General features: G+C 47.7%; 1 protein-coding gene across 2 annotated transcripts in view; it reads right to left on the bottom strand.

The window, feature by feature from the left end:
• Positions 1–469: 469 nt before the first annotated feature.
• Positions 470–23,719, bottom strand: part of PRPS2 (phosphoribosyl pyrophosphate synthetase 2) — a 35,889-nt gene continuing 12,639 nt past the window's right edge. The window contains exons 3-8 of one of the 2 annotated variants that reach the window (XM_047075890.1): positions 13,243–13,341; positions 12,247–12,371; positions 6,472–6,645; positions 4,687–4,846; positions 2,906–3,012; positions 470–897 (exon numbers count right to left, since the gene is read on the bottom strand). In XM_047075890.1, coding sequence (XP_046931846.1) covers positions 2,920–3,012; positions 4,687–4,846; positions 6,472–6,645; positions 12,247–12,371; positions 13,243–13,341 — 651 coding nt within the window. In that variant the 3' untranslated portion in view covers positions 470–897; positions 2,906–2,919. Of the gene's footprint in view, positions 3,013–4,686; positions 4,847–6,471; positions 6,646–12,246; positions 12,372–13,242; positions 13,342–23,719 lie in introns of both variants that reach the window. The other variant, XM_047075889.1, reaches the window with a different exon arrangement.

The following is a 23,719-nucleotide window of genomic DNA, read 5'->3' as shown; positions in this document are numbered from 1 at the left end:
ATACATTTGCTTTGCCCCATGCAAGTAACTTAAAGCATCACTGAGTAGGTAGTTGCTTTATGGGAGCAGGAAACTCTTTTTGGTGCTACTCAAACCACAGCCCATGAAAAACCTCTGTGGGGCCTACATGTAAGATTGGTCTGCTCCAATCTATGGACACTGAACATGACTACTTTAACATGTAAGCACACTGTGCAATCTCCAATTTTACAGGCAACATCTAGAATTATCAACTTGGATGCCTTACGTGGCACAGCTGTTAAACTTTGGGACAAGGAGACTGCTGGCCAGCCCTGAAAGAAATACCTTCAACAGGGAGACAAGCTGAACTCCACCCAACTTCTGGCTTTACTGTAATTTTAGACGCCAGGCTATCATCGTGAAGTAGCAAACACGTTGAGGTACCCCCATCAAAACACATCCCTCCTTCGAAACACAGCACTCCGCAGTGACAATACAAACTACAGCAGAAAGTAGTAGCATGATTTTATTGATGTGGTTTAGTACAGTGTTGGGACAATCTTAAAACCCTATATTCTAAAAAAATACAAGAACTGCAAATTATATTTTCTTGAATCTAGTTGACATCTAACAGAGGCAAGTTCTAATACGAGCATCCGTAAGCTGGTTAATATAATTTAAGTTGGAAGATGAGCAGCTTTGGTATTTCTGTATTTCTCTGACTCCCCTTTTGGCTGGATACATGGGAGTCCAGCCCCGTTCAGCAGAGTTGGACAGAACCAATCTACTGGGCTCATTCATTCACCACTTCAATTCATCCATCACTTCAATTCATCATCACTTCAATTCATCATCACTTCGATGTTTCCAGGCAAGCAGCAGGGGATACCCAAGTTCTGGGATCGGGCCACTCCTGAGGTCACCTTCGTCATCCTTCTTGAAGTGAAACCATCAAACAGTTAAGGACTACATTGCCACTGTGTGTGGCCAAGTCTAGCCTAATCAGTTAATGTACCAGAAGTACTTGAAAACAAAAAGTGAGGCTAAATGAGAGAAACAATCAGTTCATGATAATGACCATGCAGATTTTTTTTATGTGAAGATTTTAAAACTAGCTCTAGATCTTAGAGTCCATCTTAAGATGAAATGATTACCTTTAAATCAACTTTCTGCAGTCACGTCAACACGTGTACACTAGTATCCCAAGGCCGTCTACCCACGTGCACTCGTGGCTACATTTTCAGTTGCCTGTGCGTAGAAATTCCCAGAAAGAGATAGCACTCATTTATTGAAACTAAAAATCACATACATCGAAATAGGCTCTTTCCAGATCTCCAGTCAACTCTTCCTAGATAGAGCCAGTCCATATCGTAGGGCTGATGCTAACAGGCTGTAATACCACTGTTTTCTCAGAAGCCATTTTAAGGTACAGCACAATGCAATGACCGAAATGATCCTTTTAAATCTCGACCTCTGCTGCAGTGAAGTCTGAAAGCTTAAAGACTGTGGTTCAAGTCTCTTAATGACTTAAAGATTGGATTTTCTCACCTGCAGAATTTAGAGCAGAGGGTCTCCTCTCTTTGAGTTTTGAGATTGAGCAGAGGGAGAGACTGTTACTATAACCAGGGCTTTGTCTCTGAGGCAGATTCTCCTCTTTCGGGGCTGAAAAATTCAGGTGGTTGTGCACCAAGGTGCATCTAACAAAAGTCACAACATACTCTGCGAGGCATTTGCCAACGTGTTGACATGACCTTAATAGAGCAATTAATGCTTACTTATTTGTGCTTTTTGTCGTCAGCCTTACCCACATTTTTCATTTAACAGTTTTAGTTAAAATAATCAGTTGACTAGGAGACTTGCTACTTTTGAGGCAAAGGCATATGAAATTCAAATGAAGGATGGAATGTTCAACTACTCATTTGGTGGCTGCCACAAAAATTCACCTTTTTATTATGTTAAAAACAAAATAACAATCAGATTAGTGCGTTTGAGGGGGCTTAGGGGAGGCTGTGCTTTGGGAACCCCACAACACGAAATTCTCGCAAAAAAGGCAACATGAAAGCTAGAGCTGAAAACAGGCCGTAAAATAAGACGGCGGGACAGGAGCCGCTCAAAGAGCTGTCCCCCTGGGATGGCCAGAGCACAGCGTGAGGGCCACCAGTCAGCCGACAGGGTCTATCTCGACACTTTCTCAATCAGATCTGTTGCCAAACACAAATTTTGCAATTTCAGAATGTGACGCTGCAGGTAAGTGATAATTACACCATGTTTTTCAGAAGTGGCAATAACAAAAAAGACACCAAACTACATTGCCTCTGATACGGCTAACGTTATCAGAAGGTAAACGTGTCCGTGGCCATCTTAAGCCACATAAAATTTGGTCAAATTAAGCACAATAACCACAATGGTTCATTTGACATCTGGTTACTTAAAGAAAAAAAAAATCAAAATTCAGGGTATTATAAATTTTCTAAGATTCACTCCGAAGTAAAAGGCTAATTCTGTATACAGGGTTTTACCCAAATGTCCATAGGCATTATCATTATTTACACAGAAGGCTTTAATCTGAAGTCACCTTTGGCAACCTCAAAATATATAAACTATGAACTTACACAGTGGAATTATATATATTTTGAGTTGTGGCCTCAAAATACTGAAGAAAAAAAAAAAAAAACCAAAAACAAAGAAAAAGGTCACCTACTAGAACAAGTCGGGATGACAAAACGTAGCTCATTAATGACAGTTCACTTAACAAGATGAAATAACCACCACCCTCACCCCAAACTGGAAATAAATGGTCTTGAGCTTGAGGAGGAGAAAACCCATGGCTCCTGCGGTTTACAAAGATCGAATGCTTTTTGCATTACCCTCTAATTGCTGAGTCCTAAAACTAAGAAGAGACAAATGCACACAAGCCAGCAGCCAGAACAGGTCTGCTCCGTACCCCGCGTCCGGGATCTATAGCGGGACGTGGCTGAACAGGTAGGACACAGATTCACCGTTGTGTGTTCTTCGGATCGCCTCTGCCAAGATCATCGAGATATCAATAACCTAAACGCCAACAGAAAAGGGGAGAGGACAGTGGGACATGTCAGTCATATTTAATTAAAAACTTAAAAGCCAGAGAGCTGAGAAACGACTTCTCCAGGCCACCAAGATGTGCTACCGTCAGTCTTCCACACCCATTTCTTCTGAGAGACAGTTTGGGTCTATCTTCAACTTACAGACACATATGGGATCCCGGAAGTGAGATTTTCAGTACAGATACTCAGAGGCTTTTCAGAGTCGCTGTAAATCAGAGACATCCTTTTCTTGGGGTGTTGGTTGTTTTTAGATTCATTTTACTCAATCGTTACATGGATGGTTCTTTTGTCTCTTGGTTTCCAAAAACACAGTGACTGTGTCCCTTAACAGCACGGCTGGGATCACCTAACTCAGGGCTCAGCGATCGGTAAAGGGCCCAGTAGTAAGTATTTTCAGCTTTGCGGGCCACACTGAATTCAGTCACTGTAGCGTGACGACAGCCACAGACCATCCACAGATGGATAAGTGTGAGTGTGTCCCAAAACGGGGACCCAAATCCTTTCAACTTCGCTCAGGGCAGTTGGCAGAACATGATTATCACCAATTCTCTAATGGCCTCCCAAGTCAGGAAGGACAGGAAGGAGGAAAGCTCTAAAGATCCTTAGCGCTGTGTGTTTTTTCCCTCCATTTTTAAAAACTGTGGGTGGGGGCGCCTGGGTGGCTCAGTCGGTTAAGTGCCCGACTTCAGCTCGGGTCATGATCTCACGGTTCGTGGGTTCGAGCCCCGCCTCGGGCTCTGTGCTGACAGCTCGGAGCCTGGAGCCGGCTTCGGATTCTGTGTCTCCCTCTCTCTCTCTGCCCCTCCCCTGCTCGCACTCTGTCTTTCTCTCTCTCAATAATAAATACACATTAAAAAAAGTTGTGGTAAAATATATATAACCTAGAAATTGCCATTTTAACCACAGTGGCTTTAAGTGCATTCTCAATGTTGTGTAGCCATGGCTATTACCCATTTCCAAGCTGTTTTCATCATCCCCAACACAAACCGTCCCCAGTCCCACCCCCCAGTCCTTGGCACCCACCACCCTAGTTTCTGCCTCCACACTGGACTGCTCTAGGTCCCTCAGAGAGGCGGGATCACACGACGTGTGTCCTGGTGAGTCTGCTCGCTTTCACTTAGCATAACGTTTTCCAAGTTCATCCACGTTGTCCCAACATGTCAGAACGTCCCTCCTTTTTAAGGGAGAATACTATTCCACTGGACGGATGGACCACGCCTCGGTTGTCCATTCACCCGCGGATGGACATTTATTTGGCTGCTTCCAGCTTTTGGCTACTGCAAATAGTGTGGTTTATGAACGTGTGTGCACGTGTTTCTGGATGCACGTCCATTTTCAAGTTTGGGGCTCCGGAGCCAGAGGCAGACTTACTGGGTCAGATGGTCATTCTGCTTAGCTTTGGCACGGCCCGTTTTTTACTGCCTTTCCAGCGTGGTCTGGCCGTCTGCCTACTTCTGACTTTGACCCCCGCCGACCCCAGCCTTTCCCAGACCTCGCGTGAATCGCGCCCTGTGTTACAGGCAGCCGTGACCTCTGCCGGCTCTCCCTGCGCGCGCCGTCAGACGCAGAAGGACTCAAAGCTATCTTGGGGGATCGGATGCAGGTTCCTTGCGGCTTCGTTCTGCCTACACTGTAGAAGTACCTGAATCTTGGGACAGTGTCTCATCTTGTCCTCTTGCGGAATGGTGTTTGTGACCACAACAGCTTCAAAGGCGGCATTATTTATTCTGGAAATAGCTGGCCCAGAGAAGATCCCGTGCGTCAGGATAGCATAAACTTTGGTGGCTCCAGCTGAGAGTAGCCTGTAGAACAGGAAACAGAAAAATTAAGGGTGCACACATATTCTTGAAACATCCTCCCCTTAGGGGGAGTTAAGAAGCAAGAAGTGTGGGGCGCCTGGGTGGCTCAGTCAGTTAAGCGTCTGACTTTGGCTCAGGTCATGATCTCACGGTTCCTGAGTTCGAGCCCCCCCATCAGGCTCTCTGGTGTCAGCACGGAGCCTGCTTCGGATCCTCTGGCCCCCGTCTCTCTCTGCCCCTTCCCTGCTTGCGCTCTCTCGCTCTCAAAAATAAACAAACATTAAACAAACAAACAAACAAAAAGCAAAAAGCATGGGGGTACCTGTGTAGCTCAGTCGGTTACATATCCGACTCTTGATTTCGGCTCAGGTCATGATCTCACGGTGGTGGGATCGAGCTGCATCGGGTTCCATGCTGGGTGCGGACCTGCTTGAGATTCTCTCTCTCTCTCTCTCTCTCTCTCTCTCTCCCTGCCCCTCCCCTGCTTACTCAAGCTCACTCACTCTCTCTCTCTCTCTCTCAAAAAAAAAAAAAAAGCAAAAAGTGCGTTCCACAAAAACCAAAAATGAATTTCACTCACGTGTATTAGCCTAAAAAAGAATCTTTTAAGCTGTGTACTGGCAAGACACTTTGTATTCCATTAAATGAGGGATTATCAACCTTGGCCTTGGGCCCACACAATTCTTCACTGAGCAGCATCCCCGGCCTCACCCCACTAGCCACGCCCTCCCCTCAGTTGTGACAACCAAAAAAGTCTGCCGACACCGTCGAATGTCCCCCAGAGAGCACAGATGCTCTTGGTTGAGAACCACAGGTTTAACCTAATCAAGCCAGAATACCATCATTTTGACACACGTCACTATAAAATGATCACTGCGACAGTCTGCATTCTTTGTTTCGTGCTGTCTTTGAAACCTGGTGTGCACGCTGGCCGCACCCCAAGTGTTCCAGGGCCACACGTGGCTGGGGGGTGGGGTGGCCCCCACTCCCCACAGCGCCGCTCTCAATCCTTCCGGAGCCAGCAGCTGAGGCAGCTGGAACGAAGGCGGAACAGAAGGGGCCAAGGCCCAGAGACGCCCGCAACACGGTCTCTTTTCTTCTGTGCTCGGTTTCAGGGGCAGCGCCCTCTCTGACCCTTTTTCAAATACACTGAAAGCGCATCATTAAAAGTGAAAACCGGGCCATAAAGGCCTGTACTTTTTTTTTTTTCCACCAAGAAACAAAATAATAAATGGGCCTAGAACATCCTTTGGTCTGAAAGACCACGCCCAAGCCACCGCAGCAAGAATTAGTAGAAACAGGCCCCCTTTTATTTTTTTTAAAGCTGCCACTTGGGGCGCCTGGGTGGCTCAGTCGGTTAAGCGTCCGACTTCGGATCAGGTCACGATCTCGCGGTATGTGAGTTCGAGCCCCGCGTCGGGCTCTGGGCTGATGGCTCAGAGCCTGGAGCCTGCTTCCGATTCTGTGTCTCCCTCTCTCTCTGCCCCTCCCCCGTTCATGTTCTGTCTCTCTCTGTCTCAAAAATAAATAAACGTTAAAAAAAAAAAATTAATTAAAAAAAAAAATAAAGCTGCCACTTTTCCTTTCTTAATGACACATTCTCCCGTTTGCCCAAACCGTCCACGTACTTGTCCGCGGCGTGGCAGATGGTGCCACACGTGTCCGCCATGTCGTCCACGAGGATGGCCACGCGGTCCTTCACGTCGCCCACCAGAACCATCCGGTCCACTTCGTTTGCTTTCTTCCTCTCTTTGTGAATCAGGGCAAATTCCACATTCAGCCTGTCCGCAATCGAGGTGACCCTGCTCCGAGACACCGAGACGCCAACAGAGGACAGACGAGTTAAACACTGTCAGTGTTAACAAAAGCTCTTAAGGTTTCAAGCTGTAGTTTAGGAACACGGTAACCAACCACACCCAAGATCCGGAGATAATCAGCTCTCACTAGAAAAGCCAGGCCAGGCCTGGGATGCACAGTAGGCAAACCACAGGGACAAGTGGGCCCTGTGTTTGTGGCATCTGGGGATGAATGCCACATGCCTGGACCACTGGATAAAAGTACCAGATGAGAAAGCGGTGTGCCATTTGTTAGCGTTTGTGCGTACTTTTTAAAAATCACGCACACAAGACTCTTCCGCCTTTTTTTTCTTTTAAAAAAAATTTTTTTTAACATTTATTTATTTTTGAGACAGAGAGAGAGACAGCATGAACAGGGGAGGGTCAGAGAGAGAGGGAGACACAGAATCCAAAGCAGGCTCCAGGCTCCAAGCTGTCAGCACAGAGCCTGACGCGGGGCTTGAACCCACGGACCGTGAGATCATGACCTGAGCCGAAGTCGGACGCTTAACCGACTGAGCCACCCGGGTGCCCCTCTTCCGCCTTTTAAAAATCAGCATCCGACTCTTAATCGCGGTCCAGGTCAGGATCTCCTGGGTCCGGAGTTCGAGCCCCACATCAAGCTCTGTGCTGACGGTGTGGAGCCTGCTTGGGGTTCTGCCTCTCCTTCTGACCCTCCCCCACTTGTGCTCTCTCTCTCGCTCTCTCTCAAAATAAGTCAATAAACTTTAAAAAAGAAAAAAGAGATCACGGGCATGTGTTGAATTACAAGGCTGTACACCTGAAACTAACATGACACTGTATGTTAACTAACTGGAATTCAAATAACAACTTCAAAAAAAAAAAAGGCCTAAGACAACAGCCGTGTGTTTACCAGCATGAAAACACAGTGTATGTGAAAACAAAAAATTACGGGCACAACGAAAATGCAGTTATTCAGAAACTGCCGTTTGCTCAGTCTGGGGTGCAGCCAGGGGGCTCACAAATCCATGTTAACACGTCAGCTTATGCAAATGGCTTTCACTACACTTGGGGCCTTGAGATTTGTAAACCAGGAGTTTCTCTGCTCATCTATGGCAAATGCTCCAAAGTCATCCCCTCAGAAAGGGCAGAGCGGGCAAGAGAACGGCAAGGTGGCAGGCCAGGCTTATCAGTGAGGCACTTGGTATACAACTCTTCTTTTCCTTGTATACGAGAGTTAAGACTTACTCCTAACAAATGATGTGGAGACAATGTATCACGCAGAAATCTTAGGCAGAAAAAGCTAGAACAAAAATAACATACATATTTTCATTTCCACTTCTTCTAAACCCGTCTTTCCATTCTTTCCCCCCAAATCTCAATTATTTCATTTCACCAACGTCCCACAGCAGTGTCAGGTGAACGCAGACTATCTCAGCGGTGGTGTCACCTTCTAAGGTTTCTTTTTCCTTAGCTATCCGCCCAATCGAGCTTCAAAGACAATCCAAGAGTGACCTCTTGTGGCAATATTAAGTTTTACCTGCAACAAGTCAGGCTTTAAAGCTTTTACTAAGGCATTAAGTTCTAATTGATCAGATAATCAATTAGATTATTTTCTTTCATGAAATGGCTTTTTTGCATCACGCAAAGATGGCGCCAATAATGTCAAGTGCATGTACCCTGCGTTACCTGTGTGGTTGTCCTGCCAGGTGGGGAACAGCTTAGTCCAGAATAGGAAGAAGAAAAGGAGAGGAGGTGGCAAAAAAAATCTACAATGTGTGCCCCCAAAAAGCTGGACTTTTCCTGGCAGAGGTAATAGGGGTGGTTTAAAGGGGATCTGAAAAAAACAGCCGGCCATGAACTCTGGTTAGTTGATTCTGCATTTTGAAAAGCAAGGGTTGGAAAGTGGATGGGGGGATTTGGTATATAAGATGGTGTCTCAAATCAACAGGGATTCTTCTTCACTCTTAGTTCCAAAACAAATACCAGATGGAAGAAAAACTGGAACGTTAAAAAGGAAAAGGGCAATTTACTTTCAAATATATGAATTCGTGGGAGAAGAAAGATCGACAGAAGGGTGAATTCTTCCTAAACCCAGAAGCCATAACGTGAAAAGGAGATAAATGAGTACAGAAGAATGTTCTAAAAGTGCTGCGGGGAATAAAAATGCACCAAGGCAAGAGATCCTGCCTCCACAAAACTCCTCATGAGTCAAAGGAAAAGGCCTCCAGCCAATAAGACAACACAGGAAGGTACGAATAGGCCAAATAGGCCATCTTGGAAAATAAACATGCGAGAAAGGGTGCGTGACCTTATCCACAGCAACCAGAATTAACAGGAAAAGAGACCATATTATCACTATCTGGTTAATAAAGTCACCGGCATTCATACTTGGGACTGTCGACCGGTCTATCTTTTGTGAAAGACTTGGCAACTGCCCTCGGAACGTATCCTGCTTGCAAATGCGTACCCAAGGTAGGAAGTTCGTGCGGTAGGAGCGCGCGTCAGAGTACAAAACACAGTCCCTACGAGTGCGGGGGGGGGGGGGGGTGTGATGTGAAAGGAATTAGGACACATGCACACAAAGGACGTACCCCTCAGCTATAAAGAACGATGAAGCATTTGGGGCGCCTGGGTGGCTCATCGGTTAAGTATCTGACTTTGGCTCAGGTCATGGTCTCATGTTCGCAAGTTCGAACCCCGCGTCAGGCTCTGTGCTGGCAGCTCGGAGCCTGGAACCTGCTTCCGATTCTGTGTCTCCCTCTCTCTCTGCCCCTCCCCCCTTTGTGCTCTGTCTCTCTCTCTCAAAAATAAACAAACACTAAAAAAAAAAAAAAAAAAAAAAAAAAAGAAAAAAAAAAAAAAGAACGATGAAACACTGCTCAGACCGAACAAGGAAGTGGAGTGGAGACTGGAGACTGAAGAACTGTGCACAGCACATCACCCTTTGTGTCAAATAAAAAGGGAGACGTGTGCAAACAACAGAATTCTGAAACTGGGAAGAACTGAGGTCTCTAAAGAAGGAAATGGGGGACGTTACCCAATTTGAAGTTTTGCTAACAGCACGTGTATTTTTAGACTCTATAAAAAACAGCATTGGGATAGGAAAGGCCACACAAATGTATGGAATCTATTCTTTTGGTTGATCAGCTGCCAAAGTCTTTTTTTTTCTGCTTAAGGAAAAGGAATACGCCAGACACAAAGACCACGTATTACACGATCCGTCCATACGAAATGTCCAGACAGGCAACACAGGAAGGCAAGACAGAAAGTAGATTAGGGGTGGCTGGGGGGAGCGGGAACACGGAGTCACTGGCTGTGGGTACAGGTTTCTTTTTGGGGTGGTGAAAATGTTCTGGAATGTGACAGTAGTGAGGGATACACTGAATACGATGAAAACCACTGAGCTGTGCACTTTAAATAGGTGGATTCTGGGGCACCTGGGGGGCTCAGTCGGTGAAGCGTCTGACTTCGGTTCAGGTCATGATCTCGCGGTCCGTGAGTTCGAGCCCCACGTCGGGCTCTGTGCTGACAGCTCAGCGCCTGGAGCCTGCTTCGGATTCTGTGTCTCCCTCTGTCTCTGCCCTCCCCTGCTCATGCTGTCTCTCTATCTCTCAAAAACAAATAAACATAAAAAAAAATTTTAAAAAGCGGCCACTTGTTCAGCTCTGTAACCCTGTATCAGGCTGGAGGAGTCCCTGTATATGAATGCAGATTCCACGGCGGCACTTAATGGAAGTTTCCAAGTAAACCACAAGCGTTTCCAGCACGAGGAACTGCACAATGTCACTCCCGTTCCCCGGTGTTCTTAAGCAGACAACACACGCTGTGCTTTGACCCGGAGGTCCCGGCTGAGGGCCCTGCTGCTGCCCGGCTGGGGTCTTTGCAAGATAACTTTCTGTTTCTGGCTTTTATGTATTTGTATCTCCTTCCTGTCAACGGCCACTTCCTGCTGCTGTCGGAGGCCCAGCCCCACCTGGTCGTCCCCTTCTCCAGAGCGGGGAACCGAACTGTCAAGACAGCAGCTCGGCGCTCATCGAGGCTCTTCTGAGAATTAGGACCTTCGCTTCCCTGCGTGGCCTTTAGGACAGCTTCCTGGGCTCCTCATAAGCTTTTAAGTTTCATTCTAGGCCCCTCACTGGGCTGCAGATGGACGAGGGAGCCAAATGAGGCATCTGCATTTTAAAGACGTCCTGAAGGTCAACCGTCACAGGTCACTCTCCCGGCACATGTAGCAGCTGGTTGGCTTTTGCACTGGACTGATGGACAGAGCTCTTCTGCTCCTCTCCCTTCCTGATGGAGACCCCTACCTGGGCACTCAACCCCATGCCACCCTGTCTTCCTCTCCCAGTTGGCCGCCGCACACTTCTACAAGGTCAGCAAGCCTCAGGCCGCAGTAAAGCACCCCGTACCGAATCAACGTTCTATCATCGTCACCCTTCATCGTGAACTCGGTACCGACTGCTCCTTAACTCCCGGAGTCTGCAAAGCCCGCGAGATTTGCAGCTCCGTACCATGCTTTTAGCACCAAGTCAATTTCTGTCCAACTCAGTAATTTTACAATCCAGTAATCGTTCCGTCACCCCACGGTGCTGGCGGCCCGCAACCGTGTTATCTGCACACGCTGGCTCTGGGTGGGCTGCACCCTCCCAGTTTTTGAACTTGGATCGTCAGGCATGAGGTTGTCTTCAGTGCGGAGTGCTTACTGAGCAGCTGGGCTGGTGGGATTCTCCCACTGCAGGAGCTCTGTAGCCTGGGATCAATTTTTGTGTAAATTTTCTCAGCGTAGGGACTCTCCTGCCCCACATTGTGCGGGGGTGGGGCGGGCACAGGGGCAGGATGCAGAGTTTGACGTGTATCTGCACACGGCACAGGCTCTCAGTTTGATTTCTCATGGGTGGCTAATTTGTCCCCCCCCACCCCCAAAGGCCTGAATGAAGACTGTCTCCCTCCCTTCTCTCTGGAGACCTCTATGGGGACAGCTAACACTTAAATTACCAGCCTCTTCCTGGATCTGATACCCAAACCCCCAGGCCACTCGAGCATGGTTTTCAGCCCTTCTTCACTTCCTGGTCCCGGATACTTCCTTTGTCCTCGGTGCTCGATAGACACAGTTTTCTTTCTCAATCAGAAAAACGTAACTCAGGGCGCCTGGGGGGCTCAGTCGGTTAAGCCTCCGACCTCAGCTCAGGTCATGATCTCACGGTCCCGGAGTTCGAGGCCCGCATGGGGCTCTGTGCTGCCGGCTCGGAGCCTGGAGCCCGCCTGGGATTCTGTGTCTCCCTCTCTCTGCCCTTCCCCCGCTCATGCTCTGCCTCTCTCCGTCTCTCTCAACAATAAACCTTAAAAAGAAATTTGTTTAGGAAAACATAACTGAAAAAATACCTCAAGTAAAACATGTTCTTTGCTGGAAACAAATGTGTGTGCGTGCTTCTCTCATGAAGGAGGAAATGTTAAAGTTGACGGCACCCTCCTCTGCAAGACTGTAGACCCCTTACTCATTCATTTACGAAAATAGAGCGTTAAGTAATTTAAAACACGTGCTTCCTTACCTAACACGTTAAAAAAAAAAAAAAAGGAAAAGAAAAACGACGCGCACTTGGCTACCTTTTGGCTCCCCCGGCGTCAGGTGAAACTATGATACAGTTCTTCCACTCGGCGATGTTCTCCCGGATCCACTGCAGGACCGCGGGCTCCGCGTACAAATTATCCACGGGGATGTCAAAGAATCCCTACGGAGAGCAGTAAAACTTGAATTTTGCATTCAAAAGAAGCCTTTTCAGCAGACTCCCTTCTCTGAATTTTAACAGAATTAAATCAAAAGACAGATATGTTCCAGGAGCCTACTTCAGTCCCATCCATTATGTTTGGAGACACATTCTATTATATTATGACTGCCTGTATTCTTTTTTTTTTTTAACGTTTATTTATTTTTGAGACAGAGAGAGACAGAGCATGAACGGGGGAGGGGCAGAGAGAGAGGGAGACACAGAATCGGAAGCAGGCTCCAGGCTCTGAGCTGTTAGCACAGAGCCCCACGCGGGGCTCGAACTCACAAGCCGTGAGATCATGACCTGAGCCGAAGTCGGACGCTTAACCGACTGAGCCACCCAGGCGCCCCCTGCCTGTATTCTAAGCAATAGGAGAATGGCTTTGCAAGGAAGTGAAGAGATTTGTTGTGTCTCAAGCACCTTATTATAACCTAATGTTTCACGTTCGCTGTATTACAGAGTAGGTACAGTACAATTTGGCCTGTTTCATAGATAAAGGAACTCAGTTATGAAGAGGTTCAAAAACATACATTACAACTCTGCCATTCTCATGACTGTCGAGAAGCTGAGATGGAATTATACAGTTTACTACCAAGAAGCCATTCCCACTGCCCCAAAACTGTTTGGACAGAGGTTGGTGGCAGAGTCAGGTGATAACTACATTGAACTATAGTCCCAAGTTCAGTAAAGACGAAAATCCCAGAGAGCCACCGTATACAAACTCGACCACGAGTAACGTTACCTCCCTCGAAAACAGTTGAACAGAATCGGGATTTAACCACTTGCACTAAGCCCCGATCACAACCGAGGGCAAGAAAGAAAAGGCGGGAACCTGGATCTGAGAGGCGTGCAGGTCCATGGTGATGATGTGATCTGCCCCAGCCACTGACAGCATATTGGCCACAAGTTTCGCAGAAATCGGAGCACGGCTCTAAAAAATAAAGGCATAGGTTTTATAACAGCAGAAGAGAAGGGAAGAGATATGTGAACAAAATCAGCATTAACCACTTAAAGTCATTTAAGACTTTAATCATTTACATTAATTAATTCTTAATAACAAGGAAGAAATTTACATCATAACAACAAAAGTTCTTCATTCCATTTATTTCACCCAATGTTACCAGCTTGACACTGTGCAGCGAGAACAAATATCAAAGAAGCAAACAATGAAACAGTCGGTTAAGCATCCAACCTTGATTTCACCTCAGGTCATGATCTCATGAACCGTGGGATCGAGCCCCATGTCAGGCTCTGCACTGACCACGTGGAGCCTGCTTGGGATTTTTGCTGTACTTCTGTCTCTGCCTCTCTTCTCGCTTCCCTCTCTCTTCTCTTTGTGCTCTCTTTCTCTCTCTCAAAATAAATAAACATTCAAAAAAAGGAGAGAGAGAGACTGGTTATCATCAGAGGCCCCTTGGAGGAAACTGCTTTTAAGGTGTGGCCAGCAGAAGGGAGAAACCAGTGTTCCAGAAAGAGCAGCACGTGTGACGGCACCGAGGCCAGGAGGTCACATCTGGGGACTAAAAGCTGGGTGGCCACAGGCACTGGTCCAAGAGGGAGTGTAAGGGAATGCTGGCAAGGGAGGCAGGGGCCAGCTGAAAGCCAAGGTCAGGTCTTCAAGAAGACTTGATATACTGCAGCTGGAAGCCGAATGCTGTCACGAATTATTACACGAAAACCAGACTGAAGAAAGAACAACTACAGGTGATTAAAACTTTGGTTTTTCAAGAAGGAATGCAAGGTGATTTATTGACACTGTATCCTCTTTAAAGTTACCTAACTTCTCCAGAGCTGTAGTTCCGCCATCATAAATCCTGGCCAATAACTGTCTACATCAAAAATTATATAAAAGACTACACAGAGACTGAAGCTAGGAAAAGAGGTCAGCATTTTACTGTAAACAGGAATATGCTCATATACCAACCCCCCAATATATATATACATATATATATATATATATATATATATATATATATATATAGGCTTAAAAGATTTCATTCAGACTCACCCAGTGTTATGTCAATTACACCTCAAACTGGCAGCAACAAAACATTTCAATCACAATAGTAACAAATGAACCATCCCTACAAAATACACAGAGTATAGAGTAGATTCATGTAAAAGCATACACGGGAAGGAATTACATCATAATGTCAACAGATCATGTGTACTTTCTCTGACACACCATACTCTTTTAAAAAGCAAACAAACATTACTTTATAATAACATACTGTGGACATTCGTAACGGGAATCCCCACAAAAATGGAGTCGGGAGATTTGGGAGGGGGAGCTTTCCCACCCTCCCACTCCTAGTCAATTGCAGACACAACCAAAGGGGCGGATGTGACCTTGCACAGACTTGACCTTGCACATGGATACTGCTCTGCTACTCCAGAAGGAAGAGGTGCTTTTCCCGTGCCCAGGAAACAGTTCAGAAAATGAGAAGCCACCACTCTTTGAACCCCCAGTTTCCTCCAATGGACTTTTAGTTCCTAAGAGCCCCCCAACTCCCCCCTTGTCTCCTTCAAAAGCCTACCTTTCCTTTATGTCCCGGACTTGCCTACAATCTTGTCACAGCTTTTTTGTTCGCAATTCTCTTTTATTCCTGAATAAACACATCTGTTGCTGGTAAAATAACTAGCAGTGTCTATTTTTTTTATATTTATTTACTTTTGAGAGAGCACAAGTGGGGGAGGAGAAGCCAGAGAGAGACACAGAATCTGAAGGAGGCTCCAAGCTCTGAGCTGTCAGCACAGGGCCCGACATGGGACTCGAACCCATGAGCCGTGAGATCATGACCTGAGCCGAAGTCGGATGCTCAACCGACTGAGCCACCCAGGAGTCCCTGGCAGTGTCTATTTTTAAGGTTAAATGTTACTTGGTGATCAGAGGGGAGATCCAGAGAGGACCCCCGACAGCTGCGGGGCGGGTGAGCAAACAGGTGCACTACCCACGGAGCAGGTTCGGCCACTGGCCACTGACAAAATCCAAAGGCAGAGGGACGAGCGGTAGTGAAACAAGAAAGGGATTTAGTTGAGCGAAGTCACCACCGGGAAGACAGCGGACCAGCATCTCGGAGACTGTCTGCAAAGTGCCAGGAACACTTCTAGGTTTAAGTAAGGAAAATGCGGGGCAAAGGTGGGGGGTACGTGCAGGTGGGTAGTGAAGGTCAGGGCAACCAATCATTTGTCTTGGGGTCCATCACGGGGGTCTTGCTGGCACAGGGAGGTCCTTACTGCTTGAGCGGTAAGTTTGGGTTCCCATCAGGGGATGCTGTGCCCTCAGGGTGTTCTGCCCGAGTTAAGAGAGAAGCTGGAGGGGCGCCTGGGTGGATCAGTTGGTTGAGCGTCAGACTTGGGCTCAGGTCACGATCTCCCGGTTTGTGAGTTCGAGCCCCGCGTCCGGCTTGCTGCTGCCAGCGCAGAGCCCGCTTTGGATCCTCTGTCTCCCCCCTTCTCGCTGCCCCTCCCCCACTGATGCCCTCTCAAAACTAAATAAAACATTAAAAAAATAATAAAACAAAAGAGATAAGCTGGAGAGGAGAACTTAATTAGAAAGTAGACTGAGGACAGAATGCAGACGGTTGAAGTCCTCTTTCAGAACCAGGCTGGCCCTCGGTCTGATTTCATTTTCAAAATCAGACTTTCCACTGGAACTGCGCCTCCCAGAGCTGTGCGGGACTTTCATCCGATTCCTTCTGGAACCAGGCTGGCTCCCGAAAACCCTCTAAGAAATGGGATCCCAGTCACCGAAATGTTTTGAGCGCTTTGAGGACACCCACCGCCCCGCCACCCACTGGGACTCTGGCCGGTTTTATGTTTAAGCACTATGGGCCCTCCACACGCACATTTATAAATAAATGGACTGACTTAACCAGAAGTAATTTAGAACTTCAATGGCCACTATGGGGAACTTTCAATCTCCCCAAACTTAATTTTCTCAAAGCTGAATTGGACAACAACCATGGTTCGAAAATGACAAAACTGAATGGGATTTCTATTTTAATTGGTATTTTGAAGCTTCCAAACACTCTCGGGAATCTAAAATTGCCTCTCTCCAAGATACAATTTATAAACTGAAGGAGGCAAACAATTAAAAAGAAAAAAAGGCTTCTGAGGCCTCTTCTCCACCCCGCACCCTCCCACCACCAAATATTCAAACTTAGTTTCGTTGGGCGAAACTAGCCCAGTGGGAAGATCCTGAGCGGGATTTAGAGAAACAGACCCCTACCCTTTGGCAAGATGCTAGAAAACTTGCTGGAAATCGCCAGTAAGCAATTATAATGGCTTTTCCTAAGCCTGTTGACTGGAACAAAATTCAGGCTTATACACAGAAGCTTGATGAATCCATTCACGATTATTATAATCGACCCCAAACTATCTTTAAAGAAAATTCTGGTCTTCCTTTAGGTGCTGAATCCATCGGGGTAACATTTAAGTCCATGTTTATGAATCACTGCTCCAGGCTCTTTCCCCTTTCGTTAAGATGACCAGGATGGAATGGGCAACTGACCACTTCAGATTCGACTAACCTGGCAAACTAGCTTGCCTAGGTGAGTCACCTAGAAGAAAGAGGGCTAAAATTTTCAGTGTTCAGCTCCAACAAATGAAGGCTCCTAAACAAAACCAGAGGCGTAGTTTCTGCTACCGTTTCCTTTCCAATGTCCTAATTCCCCATGATGGGTGTAGACAGCAAGATGGAGTCACTCATGTCAAGCAGGAGCCTGTATCCAGCAATGATGCCAACAGTTAAGGGCACTGCAGCTATAAGATTATCACCGAGACCAGCACCAGCTGACACCCCAAAGCCCCTAACCTGCAGAAGCAGAGTCTGGTTTGATAATCACCCCCCTAGGGGTCCATCATGGTCTCCTGGGTCCTCAAGATGGGGGTCCCGGGGTCCCAAGGGTGTTTCGTCCTTGAAACTTAAACTATTCATGGCTTTGTCCTTCCTTATTAGTCTATTAGCTAGCTCTTCACCCCTTTGCTGTTCCTAGTCTAACTGTGGGATGGTTCTCATCAGTAAGGTAGATACCCGTGCAATGAGTGCCCGGGACACGAAGGGCTTTGCCCTTTTCACCATCCTTTTTAGGTATTTACCGAGTGCCCGGATCTTTCTTTCTTTCTTTTTTGCAACCTACTGGCTGCTATTCACAACTTCTGAACCGTGTGCGGCTCTATTTCCCACTTATACCTCACATGTGTATACAGGTTTTTCCACATTTTCTGTTCGCGTCTTTCTGCCAAGTTCTAGACTAACTTGGCCAGTAGTGGCATTTATCTTTGCAACATCCCCAAACGGTTTAATCCTTCTTAACCCTCCAAGTGCCATTCTGAGGCAATCTCCCCTGGTCTCGGCTGTGACTCAGTTCCCTGCCGACCACGCCAACTGTCGCGAGCACGCCGTGAAGGCACAGACACGAGTTGGGTCTTTATGCAGCGCCAGCTGTGCTCGGTCCTAAAGCAAGGTGAACGTAATGAGAAAGCGGGTTCGGGATTCCAGACCCAGTGACATTGGAGCCCGTGATTAACTTGGCCTCTTCCCCACACACAGCGCAGGACCTAGGACCCTCGTACGCGACGATCGAGATAACACAGGCGGTAGGAAGTGAACGAGGCCGCCGCCAAGTCCGTGTGCGGGCGCGCAGCTGAGAGGAGGCCCCGGGCCGGGTCCGCGCTCGGCCCTCCCGCTCCTTCTGTTCAAGCGGTGGAGGCTCTCCGTTCTCTTCGGCCGGAGCCTTCGGCGGCAGCTGCCTTTTCAGGCGCTCAGACGCAGAGGGTCACGTCTGCGGGGCCCGACCGCTGCAAAAGCCCTCCCCCTTTTAAAGGGATTTGGTCAGTCCTGGGCACCTGCACCCCTCCCCTGCTTCTGCTGCTCATCGGTTCTGGGGCGTCGTCAGCCGGTGCCAGTCTCGGGGAGAGCCCATCGTTGTTAGTACCCTCAGCCGCTCGTATCATTGCTCGACGCAGGCCCCTGCCGGACAGGAGTGACCCCATCTTGCTGTCTACAGTGGGGCTGCCAGGAGCTCCAGGCGTTCTTCCCAATCATCCCTCTTGATCAGCTCGCAGCAACGACTATCCAGATTGGGAAGAAGTCTGTCTCTGTCGTTCCTGACACCGCCGTAAAGCGGCCCCTGCCCCGGAGCGCCAAAACACTTCCAACAGTGGGGGTCTCTGGTCAACCTCAACAGGCTCCCATCTCCGAACCGGCTCCCTTTTGTCGAGGCCCTTTTAGAGATATACACCCTTTCTTCCCTGGTTCCTCTACCCTCCCTACTCATTCACTGGGCCCAGATTTCTTAGAAAAATAGGCCGGAATTTCTCTCTCCCAAAAGAGGAAAATAATTCTAGAATTTGAGAGTAGTAACCAAAACAGCCAACAGGGGGAAATCGATGACCCGTTGGCATCTTTTCCTATGCTCTGTCTCTGATGGCACTGTGGCAGAGGCTGGGGGTACTGATCGCTGATCATTTATTCCTACTGGCTCAGCTACCGTCCTCTTTATGGGCAAAGTCTTCAACGGACACCAGCAGAATCCACAAGGTACCTCCCATCAAGATTCAAACTGATCCCTAGAATTAATAGCCTACACACAAAGAAGCCTTTCAAGGCATCATGCCCACCGCAGAGGATTACAAGGCTCAGGGCCTCATTATCCCCTGCACTGGTCCCTGTAACACCCCAATTCTACCGGTGAGAAAACCCAATGGCCAAGGACAGAACTCTATCCAGGACCTCCGAGCACTGAACAGCACCGGGGTCCCGTGGCACCCCACTGTTCCCAACCCTCACGGGCTACTGACATCCATTCCCACGGATCTGTTCCCATACGCCAGTTGATAAGGATAGCGAGTATCTTTTTACCTTCATTTGGGAAGGATGGAAAGACACCCGGAAAGTAATGCCCCAGGGTTACACAGAGTCCTTAACCCTTCACAAACCGTAAAAAATGATTTGGATGACACAAAGTTTTCTGCCGGCTCTATCTTGTCACAATACACAGGCCCTTTGCTTCTGTCCCCGTTCTCAAACCTCTACATGGGAAGACAACATCCACCTGTTAAAACCTTTGGCCTTAAAGGGACATGAAAGTCTCCGCAGACAAAACTGACAGTTTGTTCAAACTCAGGTTTGATATTTAGGGGACATGATCTCAGAACACAGACCAGATTTGGGTCCAGGTAGACTCTAAGGCACCCTCAATTTCTCCAAACCTAAAACTAAGTGCCAATCACAAGGCTTTCTTGCACTGGCTGGCTATTGTCGAAACTGGATTCCGAACGTCCCTCGCACGGCTCAGCCTCTGTGCGCTTTACTAAAAAATAACAAACCTAACCCTACTATTTGCAAAGAGGGGGATGACACAGCCCCTTGAGACTTGAAAGCGAAGTCTACCAAAAGCCCCTGCCCTCAGACATCCTAATTAGCAACCTGCCTTTTTGTGAGCAAGCCGTGAGGGGATGCCCTTGAGTCCTCCCCCTACATCATCCCAAAGGGTATTACAGCCAACCAGCCCCTCTGGCTGGGGGACAGTCCCCTTGCCCCAGGGTCATTCCCGCCACTGTCCTCTTAGTCCAGGCCACTGATGAAATAGAAAGAGCAAACCTAATAGACACCCCTGCTAACTACTCCTCATCCAAGTAACTCTCACTGCGAGAGCCTTACCTGGGCCACCTTCTCCCCCCCTCCCCTGATGAAGCCCCTCCCAAGTGCCTAAGGCTGACAGATCACCTTTGGACTCCCGTGACAACTTATAGGAAACACCTCTCACGATACACACTTTTCCCGGCTTACTAAGGGTTCTTAAAGAATAAAAATGGGAGGGGCACCTGGGTGGCTCAGCCAGTTAAGTGTCTGACTCTTGGTTTCGGCTCAGGTAGTGATCTCACAAGCCGTGGGTTCAAGCCCTGCATCGGGCTCTTTGCTCTCAGCACACAGCCTGCTTGGGATTCTCTGCCTCCCTCTCTCTCTTTCTCTGCCCCTTCCCTGCTCATGCTCTGTCTCAAAAATAAACAAACATTAAAAAAAAAAAAGAGTAAAAATGGTAAATACCATGCTGGACATGCTACTACAACTCCCTTTGAAGTCCCTGAGGCCTATCACCTTTATCTTCAGCTACTTCGGCCATCAAGGCTCACTTATATGCTCTTACTCAAGCCTGTATTTTAGCCGAGGGCAAAACCACAAACATTTATACTGATAGTCAGTATGCCTTTGGGGTAGCTCATTATTCTGGAATGTGACGGCGGCAACAAGGTTTCCTTACCCCCAGCGGGGATGACATTAAAAATGGCCCCTACATCCAACATCTAATGGGTACCATACTTTTGCTGGCCGCTCTGGCTACGAAGGTTCCCAGGGGTTCCAGACGCGACCCCCTGGGGGCCAAGGGATACCACCTTGCTGGTATTTCCACGTGCTGCTCTCAAGGAGACTGACACTCAGACCTCTGGCATGTTCCAAAGGGACGTTCTTCCAAATGACAAATGAGAAAAGTTGACCGGAGATGCCCAACAATTAGCCCCAGAGGAGGAGAGTCAATATCTGGAAATCTAACAACTATCGGTTGAATAAAGAAAGCAAGCTCGGGTTTGGACCAAATCACGATCTGGTCCTCCCGGAAATTCTAAAGCTCCCTCTATGTCCCACCACGCACACATTCAACCATCGGCGTACTGACAGAATGATAGCATTCATGAACCCATATCGATGGGAACATATGAGGAAGGCCGCAAAAAGGGTCTAGTTTACTTGGCTTGTCTCAGTGGACCAACTGAGGTTTGGCAAATGGATTTCATGCAGCTCCCCCCATCTCATGGATAGAAGTATGTTTCAGTCATGGTTTGTATGTTTCCTCACTGGACCGAAGCCAGTGCCTCTTCTGCGGCTAAAGTTTGGTGAGAAAAAAATGACTGTGTCTCAGATCCTCCCCCTTGTGGAACTCATACATTGTCACCCTTGGAGATAGAGGAAGGACCGTGCATTCTGGCCCCTCCCTCTTTGACCCACAGTTGATAAAAGGAGACATCTTCAGCACTGTAAAGGTCTGGCTGCTTCTATTAAACATACCCATGCTCTGCTAGAGCAATCTTTTCCTGGCGCACAGGAGACAACGATCTTAACTGCTCACACTTTGCCACCTGGAGGATCTGTCTGTTGGGAAAGACACCACCTCCATGAAGAGTCTTCAAACTCGTTGGAAAGGCCCTTATCAGGATCTGTTCACCAACCCCTGTGCCGACGCTTAGATCCACGTGACACATCTAAAGAAAGCCCCAAACCCTGACGGGACCTGCACACCATCTGGTGACATGATTTCCTGGAATCGAAGCCGACAACATTTGGGGAGACTGCTTTCCCAAGCCGTCCGGCCCAGGCCTGCGTACTTTTTTCTCACTGTCGCTTCTTTTGAAGAAAGAAAATGCCCTTTATCAGCATTTCCCAATCTCTTACAAAGGGGGAAACCTCTTTTGATGATGACCTTTCCAGCAACCGCCTCATTACGGTCTTGTGAGCGTTTCCGAAGGGTTAGGAAGCTCAGAACCCACAAAAGCCTTTCTTTTGTCTAAACTAGGAACGGACTCTGGATTCTTATCCAGATTCACGGTTTCTGAATCCACAACTTTATGGGCTGTTACTGACAACACACATGGCTCGAAACAGCTCTTCTGAGAGAACAATAGGGTTTTAAAATGTCCTTAAAGTGTTGCTATTCTCGCAAAAGGGCTCATTAACTACTGCTTCAGGGTTACACGTGGGCCCTAGGTTCCCAAATGCACTCGGTTCCGCGTGCTCTTACAGTAGTTCACGATTTTGGTGCATAGCCACCTCAGGAGATGACTTTCGGGAGGCAACATGACCCCGGGATGGCCTTCACAGCGAGAAACCTTTCTTCCCTAAGTCCAAACAGGGCCTGTAAATATCTTCAGACCCAGGGTTCTGGTTTAGAACCAACATACACTTTGGAACGGTCACGTTGCTTCTGACCGTGCACTTGCTGTCTATCAATCCCCCGCAGAAAGGATGTGCCCCCTAAGCTGATGCTGGCTCAGTGCTCACCGTCTTGAGAAGATACAGACTTCAGATGGGAAAACGCCTGAGGGCTGTCCCTCCTAACCCTCCCTGTTGCTCAATGTGGCTTAAGTGGTTTCTAACTGCTGTGTACTCGCCCTCCGAGGTGAGAACGTGACCACCAGAGAAGGTCCTTCCTGGCACCGAGAGATAAAACCACTAAATGCAGAGAACCTGACTGCTGATCTGCGATGCTTCCAAGGAAAGATCCTGATCAAAAGGGGGGAATGTGAACAGCAGTAATGGGAACCCTCACGAAAATGGACTCGGGAGGTTTCGGGAGGGGGAGCTCTCACGCCTTTCCATATGCCTTGTCCATTGCAGACTCAACGGGAAGAGGCAGACTCGACCTTGCACATGGACACTGACTATTCCACTACTCCAGCAGGAGGGAGAAATGTTTTCCTCATCCCTGACAACAGCTCCGCCGATGAAGAGCCACCATACTTCAAACCCCCAGTTTTCTCCAACTGACTTGAAGTTGTTAACTCATCACAACCCAACTACCCCCCTTTGCTCCTTCAAAAGCGTACCTTTCCTGTGTCCTCCAGAATTGCCTACTTTTGTTTGTTTAGTTGTTTAACGTTTATTTATTTTCGAGAGACAGAGAGAGACAGCGCATGAGCAGGGGAGGGGCAGAGAGAGAGGAAGACACAGAATCTGAAGCAGGCTCCGGGCTCCGAGCTGTCCGGAGTCCGACGCGGGGCTAGAACTCACAAACCATGAGATCGTGACCTGGGCTGAAGTCAGACGCTTAACCGACTGAGCCACCCAGGCGCCCTGCCTACGTTTTTTTTTGTTTGTTTGTTTTTTAATTCTTGAATAAACCCACCTTTTGCAGTAAAATAACTGGCAGTTTTACTTTTAAGGTCAGCAATACATATATAACATGCACATACATTCTTTCCAGCCTCAAAATGTGAACAGTGGAGGTTTCCAGAAAGTGAAAACATCTAATAACACAAACTCTACCACGTCGAGTTTTCAAGGCTTAGTTATCTGCCTCAATGACTGTGAGAATGATTTAGCTTAACACAATTTCAGGATAATTAGAAGAACAAATTGATCACCGGGACTTCTCTGTAATACAATCTGATTCTCGACGCTAATCAAAGTGGGGCTCTTCCTACAATTCTATAATGGGCAAAAACATGCCTCCGTGGTATCTCGCATTTGCTCCTTCTGAGATCCAAACCACAGGTCATTTCTAAACTCATACTTTCTGATTTCCTTCTCC

Source organism: Lynx rufus, unplaced genomic scaffold (genome assembly GCF_022079265.1).
Source record: "Lynx rufus isolate CCGP_SWC_20201006 ecotype Redwood Valley unplaced genomic scaffold, mLynRuf1.p SCAF_14, whole genome shotgun sequence".
NCBI lineage: Eukaryota > Metazoa > Chordata > Mammalia > Carnivora > Felidae > Lynx > Lynx rufus.
Note: the sequence above shows the minus strand (reverse complement) of the source record. Positions and strands in the feature narration are given on the sequence as shown.